We start from the raw sequence: 13,080 nt of genomic DNA, 5'->3' as shown, positions 1-13,080 counted from the left end.
TGCATGTGTGCACTTGTGGCACACTTACATGCCCTGAGGGCATGTATGTGCGTCACATGGCACTTTGAAAAATGCAAAAAAGTGAATTTTTCAGAGAAATCGCAAATTACCACCAACTTGAAGTTAGTGGTAATTTGCCATTCCTTAAGCCCAAATTGCACTTTTTCTGTGCCTCTTACATTGCATTTAAGGAATTGCAAAATTTGCGTTTTACCTTAACCTCTCCCATGCTGGTGACGAACCCCAGACGTCACGCCCCGCGGTGGGCGTGTGCGGATGACGGCTGGGGTTCGTCACAGCCCGCCCTGTTCTTTTGTTTACCGCACAGCGGAAAAATCGCAGCCGCAGCGAAGGGGTTAATACATCCCACTTAGCTAAATTGCAATCGCAAACGCCTAGATTCTGCGAATGTCGGCGTTTGCAATCGCAATTTTGAATGATACATATGGCCCTAAGAGCCTTATTTTTTCAGACTATTGCTGAAATGCACAGTTAATTTTCTACAGATATAAGTCATGTTGGACTTTTTATGGTATAGGTTATAGCACACTTCTGTATGGAAAAGTGTTATGTGCTTTATGTATAATGTCCTATGACAAGACTGAAAGGATTGGTGGATTACATTGTTACTAAATTGAAAACAAATAAATCATAATGAAACAAATCAGTTTTTAAATGAGAGGAGCGAAAATTTCTTTTCTACCTTGTTGTTGAATAAAATCTGGAACACTAAGGGGCTCATTACGATGGTGGCCGGATTTTTTCCGTCCGCCACCGTAGCGGAGATTTGGTCTGACCGCCATGCTTGTGGCGGTCCGGCCCATGGTATTATGATGTGACCGCCGCACACATGGTGGTGATTGGGTCCATCCGCCATGCTTCCAGCGGCCCCGCCCTTTGTATTATGATGGGCCCGCCACCGCAGCAGTCGGCTTCCACAGCTATAACATTGTGGTAAGCAGTGCTGGCAGCAGCACCGCTCCGTCGCGAAAACGAGCATGTTGTGGATTTCACTGCACTACATGGCAGGCATTGCACTGTGCCTGCCACTTGGTGCAGTGAAATGCCCAGTGCACCCCCCCCCAACACGAGGGGGGCTCGCAACATGCCTCCAAACACAAATCTCTGCCAGCCTTTCCATAGCTGAGAGACACCGTGGAAAAGCTGGCTTCCGCATGCATCCTAATCCGGATGGCGGAAAAAGCTAGGCACCGGCACCATTTTAGCAGTCCAGCTTGGACCGCCAGGCCAGTGTGAGGATTGCTACTGGCAGAAAAGCGGCGGGCACATTTTCACACCGCCGCAGTCACCACTGTCATCATAATCTGACTTTGTAATAAGCCCCTTAATTCCCACCAGTCCCTTGCATTTGTTAGCAGAAAGTATTAATCAAAGGCCTATATTTTCATAACTCTGCACTTTAGCTAAAAAAGTTTTTGATCTGCTTGTGATTATATTCTTATTGTAGTCTTTGATTGTGCATTATCTTCTATTTTTTGGGGAGCTTCATAATGATGAAATGTTTATACGTACCTAATGGTATTAGTAAACATTTGTTTAACAAACAAAAAAGTGCCTTTTGGCAATTCTACCACATCCGTGCCTCTAGAGGAAACCTGCACAATCCACAATATTAGATGACAAAACGCATTGCCCAAAAGGTGAAAGAACAATAGTTACTTACCTGTAATCTGTGGTTCTCCAGGATTGGTGTCTTTCATAGATTCACATGCCTGAATCATTCCCCGTCGTCGGAGTGGGAGTCCCACGGTACATAAAAAAGCAATAATATGCCATAATAACATAGGAAAAAAACAGTAATTCCCAACCAGGAAGTAAAGTAGCCCAAGCTACAGGAGAAAAAACTTCCACACTCATGACTATCCTAGTCATTTTGTATAGCCCAAACTGCAGCCAATCAGGCGACAGCACCCACCAGAAGGTTCTCCCCAGAGGCTCAGGCTCTCAGATTTTCTCGCAATGTAGCCTAAGAGCCTCTGAGGGGAGGTGGGCGGGTTGCATGTGAATCTATGAAAGACACCAATACTGGAGAACCACAGATTACAGGTAAGTAACTATTGTTCTTCTCCAGTATTAGGGGTGTCTTTCATAGATTCACATGCCTGAATCAGAGTAGATAGCAGTACATATCCGTGCTAGGAAGACGCTATTTGTAGCATAAGCTTGTAAATATGAAATGCACATAATCATGAAATATATATATATATATATATATATAATCACATCACTAAAAGCGTGAAAAATTGCAGTTATTTGAGCAAGTGCAAAATAATAATAAGCATAACAAGCGTCTGACAGCAGTAAGAGGAGGGGGGAAACAGAGGCTCACCCTATTTGAAAAGATTACGTAGAACTGCTTGACCCACTGAAGCATCGGTCTTGCTGGCTGCATCTAAACAGTAGTGTTTGGTGAAAGTATGCCGACTGGCCCAGGTTGCCACTCTGCAGATGTGCTGGAGAGGGAGTCCAGCGAAAATAGCCGTTGAGGAAGACACTGCTCTCGTAGAGTGTGCTCTTGGAGCTGCTTGCAAAGGTCGTCCTGCTTGTGTATGGCAAAAGTCGATAGCTGCAGAGATCCATCTTGCAATTGTTTGCTTAGACACTGTTTGGCCTGTACGAATTCTACCATAGGTGATAAACAGTTGATCCGATTTGCGTAACGTAGATATTCCTTGTAAATAGAATTTTAAACATCTCTTAATGTCCAGTGCATGCAATGCTCTTTCCGCAGGGGATTGTGGATTAGGAAAAAAAGTTTTCAAAATGACAGGCTCGTTCAGGTGGAAGTGCGAAGGCACCTTAGGTATGAATTTCGGATTCGTCCGGAGCACTACTGAATCATTTGTGAACTGCAAGAAAGGAGGATGGACTGTGAAAGCCTGAATATCACTGACTCTTCTAGAAGAAGTCAAAGCCAATAAAAGTGACACCTTCCACATAAGGAACTTCAAATCAGCTCTGTGGATAGGTTCAAAAGGATGGCGCATGAGTTGCGCTAACACTACATTGAGATGCCACGATGGTGGTGGACGACGTACCGGAGGGAACATTCTGAAAAGCCCTTTGAAGAATTGTTGTATAATTCTTGAAGAGTAAAGGGAAGTGGACCCATCTTGTCGGTATCTTGAAATCGCTGCCAGGAAAACCTTTAGGGTTGCATGAGACAATCCCGATCTTGCTAAATGCAAGAAAAAAGGTAAGATTTGCTCTGGCTTAGCCATAAAAGGATGAATTCCAGCTGAACAACACCTGAAACAGAAGCGTTTCCACTTGAGTCTGTATGTCTTTATTGTAGCAGGTGCTCTTGCTTTGGCTAGTACCTCTTTGCAATCTGCAGGGATGTTTAGATGGGCGAATTCAAGGTACTCAGGCGCCAGGCCGCTAACCTCAAAGATGTCGGGTCGGATGGTAAATCTGACCGTCCTGGATGGAGAGTAGGTCCGGAGTCGGTCGCAACTGAATTGGTTCGCACTCCGATAGGAGAAGGAGCTCGGTGAAACAGTATTAGCGAGGCCATCTGGGGGCAATAAGAATCAGTCGAAACAGTTCTTTCTTCATTTTCCGCAGAACTCTGGGGATCAACGGTATCGGAGGAAAAGCCTAAGCATATATTTGAGACCAGTTGATCGAAAACGCATTCCCCTGAGAGTCTTTGTGGGGATGCCAACTTGCAAAGAACTGGCATTTGCTGTTCTTCCTGGTCGCAAAGAGGTCTAGTTCTGGATGACCCCACTGCCGAAAAATCCAATCCACCGTCTGTTGATGAAGCTCCCACTCGTGAGTGGACACTGTTGTCCTGCTGACAGTGTCTACAAGAACTTTCTCCGTTCCCGGTACATGAACCGCCAGAAGATCTATTCTGTGACGTACTGCCCATGCCCATTGCTCCTGGGCTTCCTGAGACAAAAGAGTCGATCTTGTCCCTCCTTGTTTGTTGATATAATGCATGCGTGTTGTGTTGTCTGTGCGAACCAATACAGTGGCTCCTTGAATGAGTGCTCAAAATGATTTGAGGGCAAGGAAGATGGCTCTCAGCTCCAACAGATTGATGTGCCAACTTTTCTGTTGTGGGCTCCATTTGCCGCTGATTGTCAGTCCCTGAAGATGAGCTCCCCAACCTCTGTGGTGATTATAAAGTTTGGTGCATCCTGAAGGAATGCACAACCCTGTTGCAGATTCCTTTTTTGTGACCACCAAAGAAGGGAACCCCGAATGCTAGGGGTGATGTGGATGAGGTCCTCGAAAGAACCGGAGACCTGCAGCAATTGAAGACTGAGCTCTTCTTGAAGAGGCCTCATTCTGAGTCGGCAATTCGGTATCAAAGGAATGCAAGACGATATCATCTCCAGAAAGGATTTGAACTGTCGGACTGAAACTGACTTTTTTGAAAGAAGATTCCGTGCCATGTCCTGGATTCTGTCCTGCCTCTCGTCCGACACGAAGGCTTGGAGCAGCTGGGTGTCTAAGGTTGCTCCCAAGAAAGCTCGTCTTCGGGATGGTACCAACTGGGACTTGCTGACATTGATGGAAAGACCCAGAGATTGAAAGAGAGCTACACACTGCTGTAAATGGTTGTCTGTGTCTGCGTAAGAACTTGCCTTGATAAGGCAGTCATCCAAATATGGAAATATTTGTATTCCCTCCAGCCGGAGGTATGCTGCTACCGGAGCCAGGACCTTTGTAAATACCCTGGGTGCCGAGCGCAGCCCAAAGGGAAGAACCCTGAACTGATAATCCCTGCCAGCCACTCTGAATCGCAGGAACTTTCTGTGACGAGGTAAGATGGGGATGTGGAAATATGCATCTTGGAGATCCAAGGTGGCCATGTAGTCTCCAGCCGATAGGAGACGCAATATTTCTTGTAGCGACAACATTCTGAACAAGGGCACGGAGATCCAGAATTGGACGCCACTCTCCGGATTTCTTCTTTACCAGAAAGAATCTGGAATAGAATCCTGTTCCTCTCAGAGTATGAGGAACCTTCTCGATAGCTCCTTACTTCAACATCAAATTGATTTGGGCAAACAGTTCTTTTAGATGAGCTGAAGGTGGGCCCTTTGGGGGAATGTTTGGAGAAAACTGTTCAAATTTGAGGACATTGCCCTTGGCCACGATGACCAGGACCCACCTGTCTGATGTTATCGATGACCATTTTGAGTAGAATTTTGATATTTGCCTGGAACCTGTAGGGATACCCCTTGTGATGAGATGTGCAGAGGGAATAAAGGTTTTAAACTAGAACCACGCCTTTGAAGTAAAGATGGCTTTGGTGTCGACAAAAAAGCCGTAGACGGCAACCAAACTTGCAGAGTGGTACAAGAACATAGTTGTGGCGTCGACGGGGGCCCCACCAAACGGCTCGTCGACCTGGGGTTGGTGACAGATGTTGACGAGGTCTTCGTCGATGGTAGAGTTATCATCGTCGACGATGGTGTCTTCGTCGACGATGGGGTCTTCGTCGACGATGGTGTCTTCGTCGACGGTGTGGTAGTTGTCGACGAGCTCGTCGACGATGGTTTCTTCGATGAGGCGCCGACGATGGCAGAAGAAGAAGAAGATTCTGCCGTCGACGAGATAGGTCTAATAGAAACATAGACCATCGTCGTCGACGAAGACGCTGTTGATATAATCATCTCAGGCTTAGGAGAAGAAAAGGTTACCGTAGATGTGGACGTAGCGTCGACGGAGATCTTCGTCGACGAAGGAGTCGACGACGGCATCGTCGACAACAGAGTCTGTTTCTGAGGTAAAGTCTTCTCAGAAGATGTTTGAGGCAATTTCTTGGTAGACCTTCTAGAGGGCGTAGAGGAACCACTTTTCTCCTTAACAGGGGGAGTAGCCTTAGATGTGGAAGGCCTCTCAGAGGTTGTTCCTTCCTTACAACCTTTACCCCAGAAGTAGATAATACCTCCTCAGCAGCTCTCTTCCTAGAGGCTGAAGTAGACCCAGAGGCAATACTGCCTACCTCAGAAGCAGGATAATCAGTATCCTTGAGCTTTGGTAGCCACAAAAGCAAGCAGCCCTCTCTGTCCCTGAGGGTCTTCTGAGGGAAGGTCCTACAGATATTGCAGTCCTTAACTTGATGTTCAGGATGCAGGCAGTAGATGCACTTCATGTGGGGATCTTCTTTAAACCGCCGGAGCTTACCACAAGAGTCACTGCCTGAATAAAGATTTCTTGGAAGGAGACATCTTCAAAACTAGATTCCAGAAGGAAAATAGAGAAGTACTGAGCAGAGCTCAGGGAGACTCCCAACCTTCTGGTGGGTGATGTCGCCTGATTGGCTGCAGTTTGGGCTATACAAAATGACTAGGATAGTCATGAGTGTGGAAGTTTTTTCTTCTGTAGCTTGGTCTACTTTACTTCCTGGTTGGGAATTACTGTTTTTTTCCTATGTTATTATGGCATATTATTGCTTTTTTATGTACCGTTGGACTCCCACTCCGACGACGGGGAATGATTCAGGCATGTGAATCTATGAAAGACACCTCTAATACTGGAGAATTAAAACTACATTCATATACATTTGTTCATGCCTGTTAATACCTTACAGCCAGACCAGAGTAATTTTTCTTGGACAACAGGTTACTGTTGGGCTTAGAGCCTTTTATAGGTGGCAAGTATATTCATGAAAAGTGATCATATTCTTGATGTGTACACTGCATTGCACAGCGAGATTCTTACCGGCAGATCTTCCACCTTGAGGAAAGCCTTGTGGCCGGATAAGGCTGCGTTAATACGATCTGCTTCCCGGACGAACTTCTGAAGCTCCAGCCCTTCCTCCAGCTTCTTCTTCCGCTGCAACCACATGTCACCAAGGTCACCAGTGTCTCTGGAAAGCTTGTTCATCGACTCCTGCACCTCTGGGGCGCTGCTTGGTTTGCCATCAGATACCTTCTTACCCAGCTCATGCAGCTGTTTAGACCTGTTGATGAAAAAAGGCTCATTGCACATCCACGGAAATGGCAAAGCACTGCAGTCTCATTCATTCAAGGAGAACAGCACGTGTGGTACCATTTGCCAAATATATAATGCTGGCAAAATGTTCAAGCACAATGAGGCCAATTTGCTTGTTTTCATATTATTGAGACCATCTTAAAATAATTGAAAACTTGAATTTATTGAGAGAGAGAGCAATATAATCCTAGGTACAATCAGCAAATTTGAGATTACGCGTGAGAAATTCCCTTTTTACAGATCTCACCTCTGTGCTACTTGCTCCACTATTTATAATCACTTAGACCCACCTTAAGAGTGGCAAAACTACATTGAGAAATAACTCTAGTAAAATCCCCCCATCTGCAATGCAAAGTTTTTAGGCCCAGTATGATCAGGTCCACAACCTCTGGACTTGAAAAATTCTAGGCCTGAAGACATTAGACACTTTCCAGGCAGCAGGAAGATGCCCTGTGAGCAGCAGAACAGCCCAGATCCTTTTCAACTCCTGCAGCAGCACAGTGGGTGCCTGCTTGGAACCCCACCCCATTCCATCACAGACCCTGGCATTAAATACTTTCTCCCTGCTCTGAACAGCTGGAAAATGCCAGCCTGTTTTCTCCCTGTAATCGGGAAATACCTCACAGCCAGAATCTTCCAGTATGTATGGTTGGTCACCAGACTGGGAAGAAAACTCATTATTTCTGGATTTTGGTGTGAGGGTTTCCAACTATCACCAGGAATTCTAGCCTTCTGGTATCCATCCACCAAACTTCGTCAACCCATAATGGAGGAACTTCTGTCTGGCTTCTAGCATTATGACTCACCTGTCCTTCACACGATCTATCTCCTTTAGCAGGTACTGGTGCTCTTTGATGAGTTGCTCAGCAGAGGCCACATCAGAACCCATCTCGTCACTAGTAAGCTTTTCTTTCACACCATCCACCCAGAGCAGGAGCTTGCGATTCTCCTGCAGAAAGGCCTGGTAGTCTTGTGCCATCTGCAAGTTTTGTTTCTTGTCTGCTGCCTGTTCCTTCAGTTTGGCCAGAAGCTTCTCCATTTCCTCTACCTGCTTCTCGATGGCCAAGCTCTCTGCAGGGTTAGTTTTCCCAATCCTAGAAAACAACACAAGTAATTCAGTAAGTCTAAGCAGGCAACACCAAGCCACCAAATAAATCTGTAATTCTCAGTGGCTCATTCCGATGTCGGTTCAGTCCACCCGACACCGTCTCAGGTTTGGGACCGACCGACCTCTGTCAGGTAGTCCCGACCGCCTAATTAGGATGCGACCAAACACTGTTCAGTAGCATTCCTACATTTGCCTATGGGAGCATGCATTACAGACGTAAACCGGCCGAAATACATGCTCCCATAGGGAAATGCGAGGTGTTGTTCATCCCTGTACCCAGTGGCAGGCTCCTCAAGAGGCCTGCCACGGGGTGCAGACATCAACAGGGGGGCACCATAGGTGCGCCCTCGGCCCGCAACCGAAGGCCGTGCACCCAAGGGGGACCTGCTGGGGGCCCCCAAACATGCTTTCCGACATGGTTTCCATGTCGGACAAACCGGCATGGTTTAACCCATGCATCGTAATCCTAAGGGCGGAAAGGCTTGAGCCAGTCGGAAGCCAGCCGGAATGACAGGCCGGTTTAGTTTCCATTGAAATGCTGCAGTCAGAAACTAAACCAAGGGGCCAATTACGATGCAGCCTGGAAGGCTCCAACCATCAGTCGGAGCCTTTACGGGCCGCATTGTAATCCACTCCTTGATTCTAGAGACACATCTTCTGTGGTATTTGGACAAAATATTGAATTACAAATATCTGGAGGCAGAAATATCGGAAAATAAACATTGTGATACACAAATACTGTGATGCACAAATATCGTTGACGAGAATATCGTTCTTTAGGTAAATTATGTCAATATATAATAATGATTTTTTTTAAATTGGTTTAAATAAAATAGTCGCAAAAATATTTTTTTTAAATAATTTGAATATGTTTTAATTGCTATACTTATTTTGTGTTACTATTTTTTATAGAACTGTTATTTTTTTTAAAACATACCTTGTAATTGTAAGTGACATAAAATTATTTTTGGGGGATTTTTATAGTAATTTATAGAGTTATAGCTGGTTGTTAGGTTTAAAGGGGGATAGGATGGGATGTTAATTAATAATTATTATTACGAATTATTTAATGAAAGGTTTTTAATGGGGGGCGTGGCTTGGACGCCGATCGGGATGGCGGCGTGAGCTCGCAGCTCCGCGCGGAGTCCCGTTAATTCTCCTGCTTTTCGCACCCTGGGCGACCCGAGGTCGACACTCCTGCCCTCTGAAGTGGGAGGGGACCGCTGGGCACGGACGGAAAGTTGCTGGGGGACTGCTGGCCCCGAGGAGACCGAGTTGGGCGACGGCCGAGGTGTTGCCGAGAGTGAGATGAAAATGGCGGCGATGAGGTCGGGCAGCCCCGGACATTAACTTTGAGCCGAGTTGTCGGCGACTGGCGGGAGGCCCTGCAGCCGACAGATCGAGGCATTGGGGACGGAGGCGTCAGTTCCAGGGGTCAGGGGACAGTGATTCGCCCCGCCCGGACTTTGGGGACCCTCGCTGGCCGCCATCTCTATCCCCTTCCTTCCCCCTTCAGGCTTCCGATGGGGCCGGCAGAACAGTGCTCGCCAAGCTGGCCATTGGTCCTGTGGGCATTGGCGGTGGCACTTGATCCGGCTCCGTATCAGCAAATTGGCGCTGAATTACGAGCGCAGAAGTTGGACGGGCTTTCTGGCCTGTGACGCAGTACCCTGAAATGGCGGCGACCGGAGGGCTGGTGGCCGAGGAGCGCGCTGTGGGGGACCGGGCGGCATCGTCTCGGATGGGTGAGACTTCCCCGCCGGAGTTGGACCAGGAGCAGCGGCTGAACCGACGTCTGGACGCCATACTCGATGCGATCACCTCGACCAAGGAGGCGTTGCACCAGGACACGGGCCTGGGGCTCTTGCGTGCGTGCTCTTGCGTGCGGACCACGCGAAGCTGGCGGATAGGGTCAAGGACCATGATCAGCTGTTATTGGACCTGAAACCGTCGGTGGTGACCGCGGAACACAAGATCACAGATATATTGGCCCGGTTGGACTCACTGGAGCGACGGGCGGAGGATGCCGAAGGCCGCAATAGACGAAACAACGTGCGGGTCGTAGGCCTACCGGAACGAATTGAGGGGGAGGATGCGGTGGCCTACATGGAGAACTGGTTCCGCACAGTGGTAGCGCCGGAGGGGCTTACTCCTTTCTTTACTCTGGAGCGAGCCCACAGGGTGCCTGCTCGCCCACCGGGGCTTGGCCGCCCCCCCCCCCGACCGATGGTGGTGCGGCTCCTCCACTATAAGGACCGGGACCTCCTCATACAGAGGGCTAGGATGTCGGGCCCGTATGAGGTGGAAAACAGCAAGGTCACGATCTTCCCGGACTACACTCAGGCGATCCAGAAGAACAGGGCATCGTTTCTGGCGGTGAAAAAGGAGCTACGGGAGGAAGGCATCCAATATTCCTTGCTCTTCCCGGCCAAGCTGCGGGTCATACTGGATGAGACTACGCACTTCTTCCAGACTCCAGACGAAGTATGGCAGTGGCTGGAGTCGTATAGAGCGGGGACGGACAGGTCGCATATAAGTAGGCGAGATCAGCCTAAGCAACCCCGGATCAGACAATCGCAGCGCATCCGGTCCCGCAACAGGCGCCAGCGGGAGAAACGGGAGGCTCAAATGGCTGCAGAAAAGAGAGATGCGCTCGCAGCCACGGCGGCCATCACGGGGTCGCAACAGAACAATGCTCTGGTGGACACGGACTCGGGCGGGGAAGGCAGCAGGACAGGAGAGGACCTCTCAGAAGCAGAAAGCTCGAGGGGGCCGGTGGTGACCCCCCAGACCTCTGATGGAATATTTTGCGGTTGAGACTGTGTTGGGACTTGGTCGAGACCTACTGGTAGGGCGGTATCCTGTTGGCGATGAGTGGGTCGCCGGGAGGGGGGCTGAGTGCGCAGAGTTGGATGAGGGCGCGGGGTGTGGGCTCCGCTAGCTGGGGTCGGCGATAACTCACCTCCCTTGGGCCCTTAAGGCCTTCTGTGGTGGAGACCACAGGGTAGGAGAATGGGTAGTTGGTTCGAGGTTTGGATGGGGGCTGACATTGGGTTCGTAGGCTCTGTCCTGGGGAGTGGGGTTTGGGGTGTTTTTCTGTTCAGGGTGTGTTCTGGGGGGGCAACTGCTTCGGGGGGGATGTGAACTTTTGTTATCTGGCTCGGACTGATCGATGTTGGTATGGGGGCATTACCTAACTTGAAATGCCTGACGTGGAATGTCCGGGGGCTGCGAACTATGGTTAAACGCCACAAAGTACACGCGTACCTGGTGCGAAGGGGGGTCCAGATTGCTATGCTCCAAGAAACTCATCTAACCAAAAAAGAGTGCGCTGCGTTGCAAAAAAGATGGCGGGCCAGGTGTTCGGCACCACTTACTCAGCATATGCCAGGGGGGTACTGATTTGGGTGAGGGCGGGGATACCGTTCCAGGTGTTGAATCACGTAGTGGACCCTGATGGTAGGTTCGTAGCAGTGGAGGGGAGGCTGTATGGAAGGGATGTGGTTCTCTGCTGTGTGTATGCGCCAAATACTGATCAGGCTCGATATTTTGATGGCCTCTCTGGGTCCTTGGCCTCTTTCCTGGCGGGCCCGATTGTGTTAGGGGGGGACTTCAACTCGATTACGGATGTGGCTCTAGATAGGTCCCATCCTCCCCTTGTAGACTCCCCGGTGCGCAAGTTGGCCATGCACAGGAAGGACTGGAAGGACAGATGGGGGTTGCTGGATGTTTGGAGGGAGCAGCACAGAGACACCAGGGATTATTCCTTTTACTCTGCCCTCCACGCACTACATGTGAGGATAGATTCGGTGCTCTGCAGTGGGTCTCTAGCCCCATTGATTTCCCATACGGAGTACCTGGCTAGAACCATCTCGGATCATAACCCCCTATTGGTACACATCCAGTGGCAGCGGGAGCGCTCAGCGATACCAACGTGGCGGCTCCGGCCAGATACGCTGGAGGACTCAGTATTCAGTGACGCTGTCCAGCAAGGCATCGACCGTTACTTTGACGAGAACGAGGGTACGGCCTCGAGTAGGTCCACTGAATGGGATGCAATGAAAGTGGTGGTGAGAGGGGTGTGTCTGGGTAGGTTTTCGAATGCTCGTACGACTGTGTTGAATGCACTCGTGAAAGCGGAAGAGACTTTGAGGGATTTGGAGCGCCGCAGGCCGGCCAGGCAGGACTTACAGACCCAGTTATTGGAAGCGAAGGAAGTGGTCGCCACCGAGACGGAACGGTTGAGGTGTTACGATTACAGGCAATACGTCATCAGAGCGCATGCAGAACGGGACAAGGTGGGCACGCTCTTGGCCAGACTTGCTAACCCGGAACTTAGGGGCTGCCCGGTCCTTAGCATTAGCAACGCACGGGGGGAGATGGTGTATTCCCAAACAGCGGAGTTGGAGTGCTTTCGGGTGTATTATCAGGAATTGTATCAGAGTCAGTTGGGGGTGGAGGCCCAGGAAATAGCGGAGTACCTGGGGGCGAGGCAGCTTCCGGTCCTAGAAGAGGGGGACGCGAAGGAGTTGGGTGGCCCGATCACGCTCACTGAAATACGGGTGGCCATTAAACATATGGCTCGCAATAAAACGCCCGGGGTGGACGGGTTACCGATAGAATTTTATCAGCAGTATGTCGACGGCCTGGCCCCCAGGCTACGGGTGGTGTACACGGAAGCTTATGAGATAGGGGGTCTGCCTGGGTCCATGCGTGAGGCCTTGATTGTGCCGCTCCTAAAGCCTGGCAGGGATGCAACAGATGTGAGGTCCTATCGCCCGCTGTCCATGTTGACGGTGGACTACAAGATCCTGAGCCGAATTCTAGCCTCCAGACTGGCCCCACACATGACGGGCCTGGTGCACAGGGATCAGGCTGGGTTTATCCCCACGAGGAGCACGGCGCTGAATATTCGCCGCCTGGTGGGGATAATGGACGCCATCTTGGATGGGACGGGGCCCAAGCGGTCCTGTCCGTGGACATTGAGAAGGCCT

General features: G+C 49.6%; 1 protein-coding gene across 2 annotated transcripts in view; it reads right to left on the bottom strand.

Moving 5' to 3' along the window:
• The window catches only part of SPTBN5 (spectrin beta, non-erythrocytic 5), a 2,054,098-nt gene that overhangs the window by 1,609,944 nt on the left and 431,074 nt on the right, over positions 1-13,080 (bottom strand). For both annotated transcript variants that reach the window (XM_078659643.1, XM_078659644.1), the window contains exons 19-20: positions 7,785-8,072; positions 6,706-6,946 (exon numbers count right to left, since the gene is read on the bottom strand). In XM_078659643.1, the coding sequence (XP_078515769.1) occupies positions 6,706-6,946; positions 7,785-8,072 (529 nt within the window). The remainder of the gene's footprint in view (positions 1-6,705; positions 6,947-7,784; positions 8,073-13,080) is intronic.

Source organism: Lissotriton helveticus, chromosome 9, assembly GCF_964261635.1.
Source record: "Lissotriton helveticus chromosome 9, aLisHel1.1, whole genome shotgun sequence".
In the NCBI taxonomy this organism is placed as follows: domain Eukaryota; kingdom Metazoa; phylum Chordata; class Amphibia; order Caudata; family Salamandridae; genus Lissotriton; species Lissotriton helveticus.
This window is presented reverse-complemented; position numbering and strand designations above follow the sequence as displayed.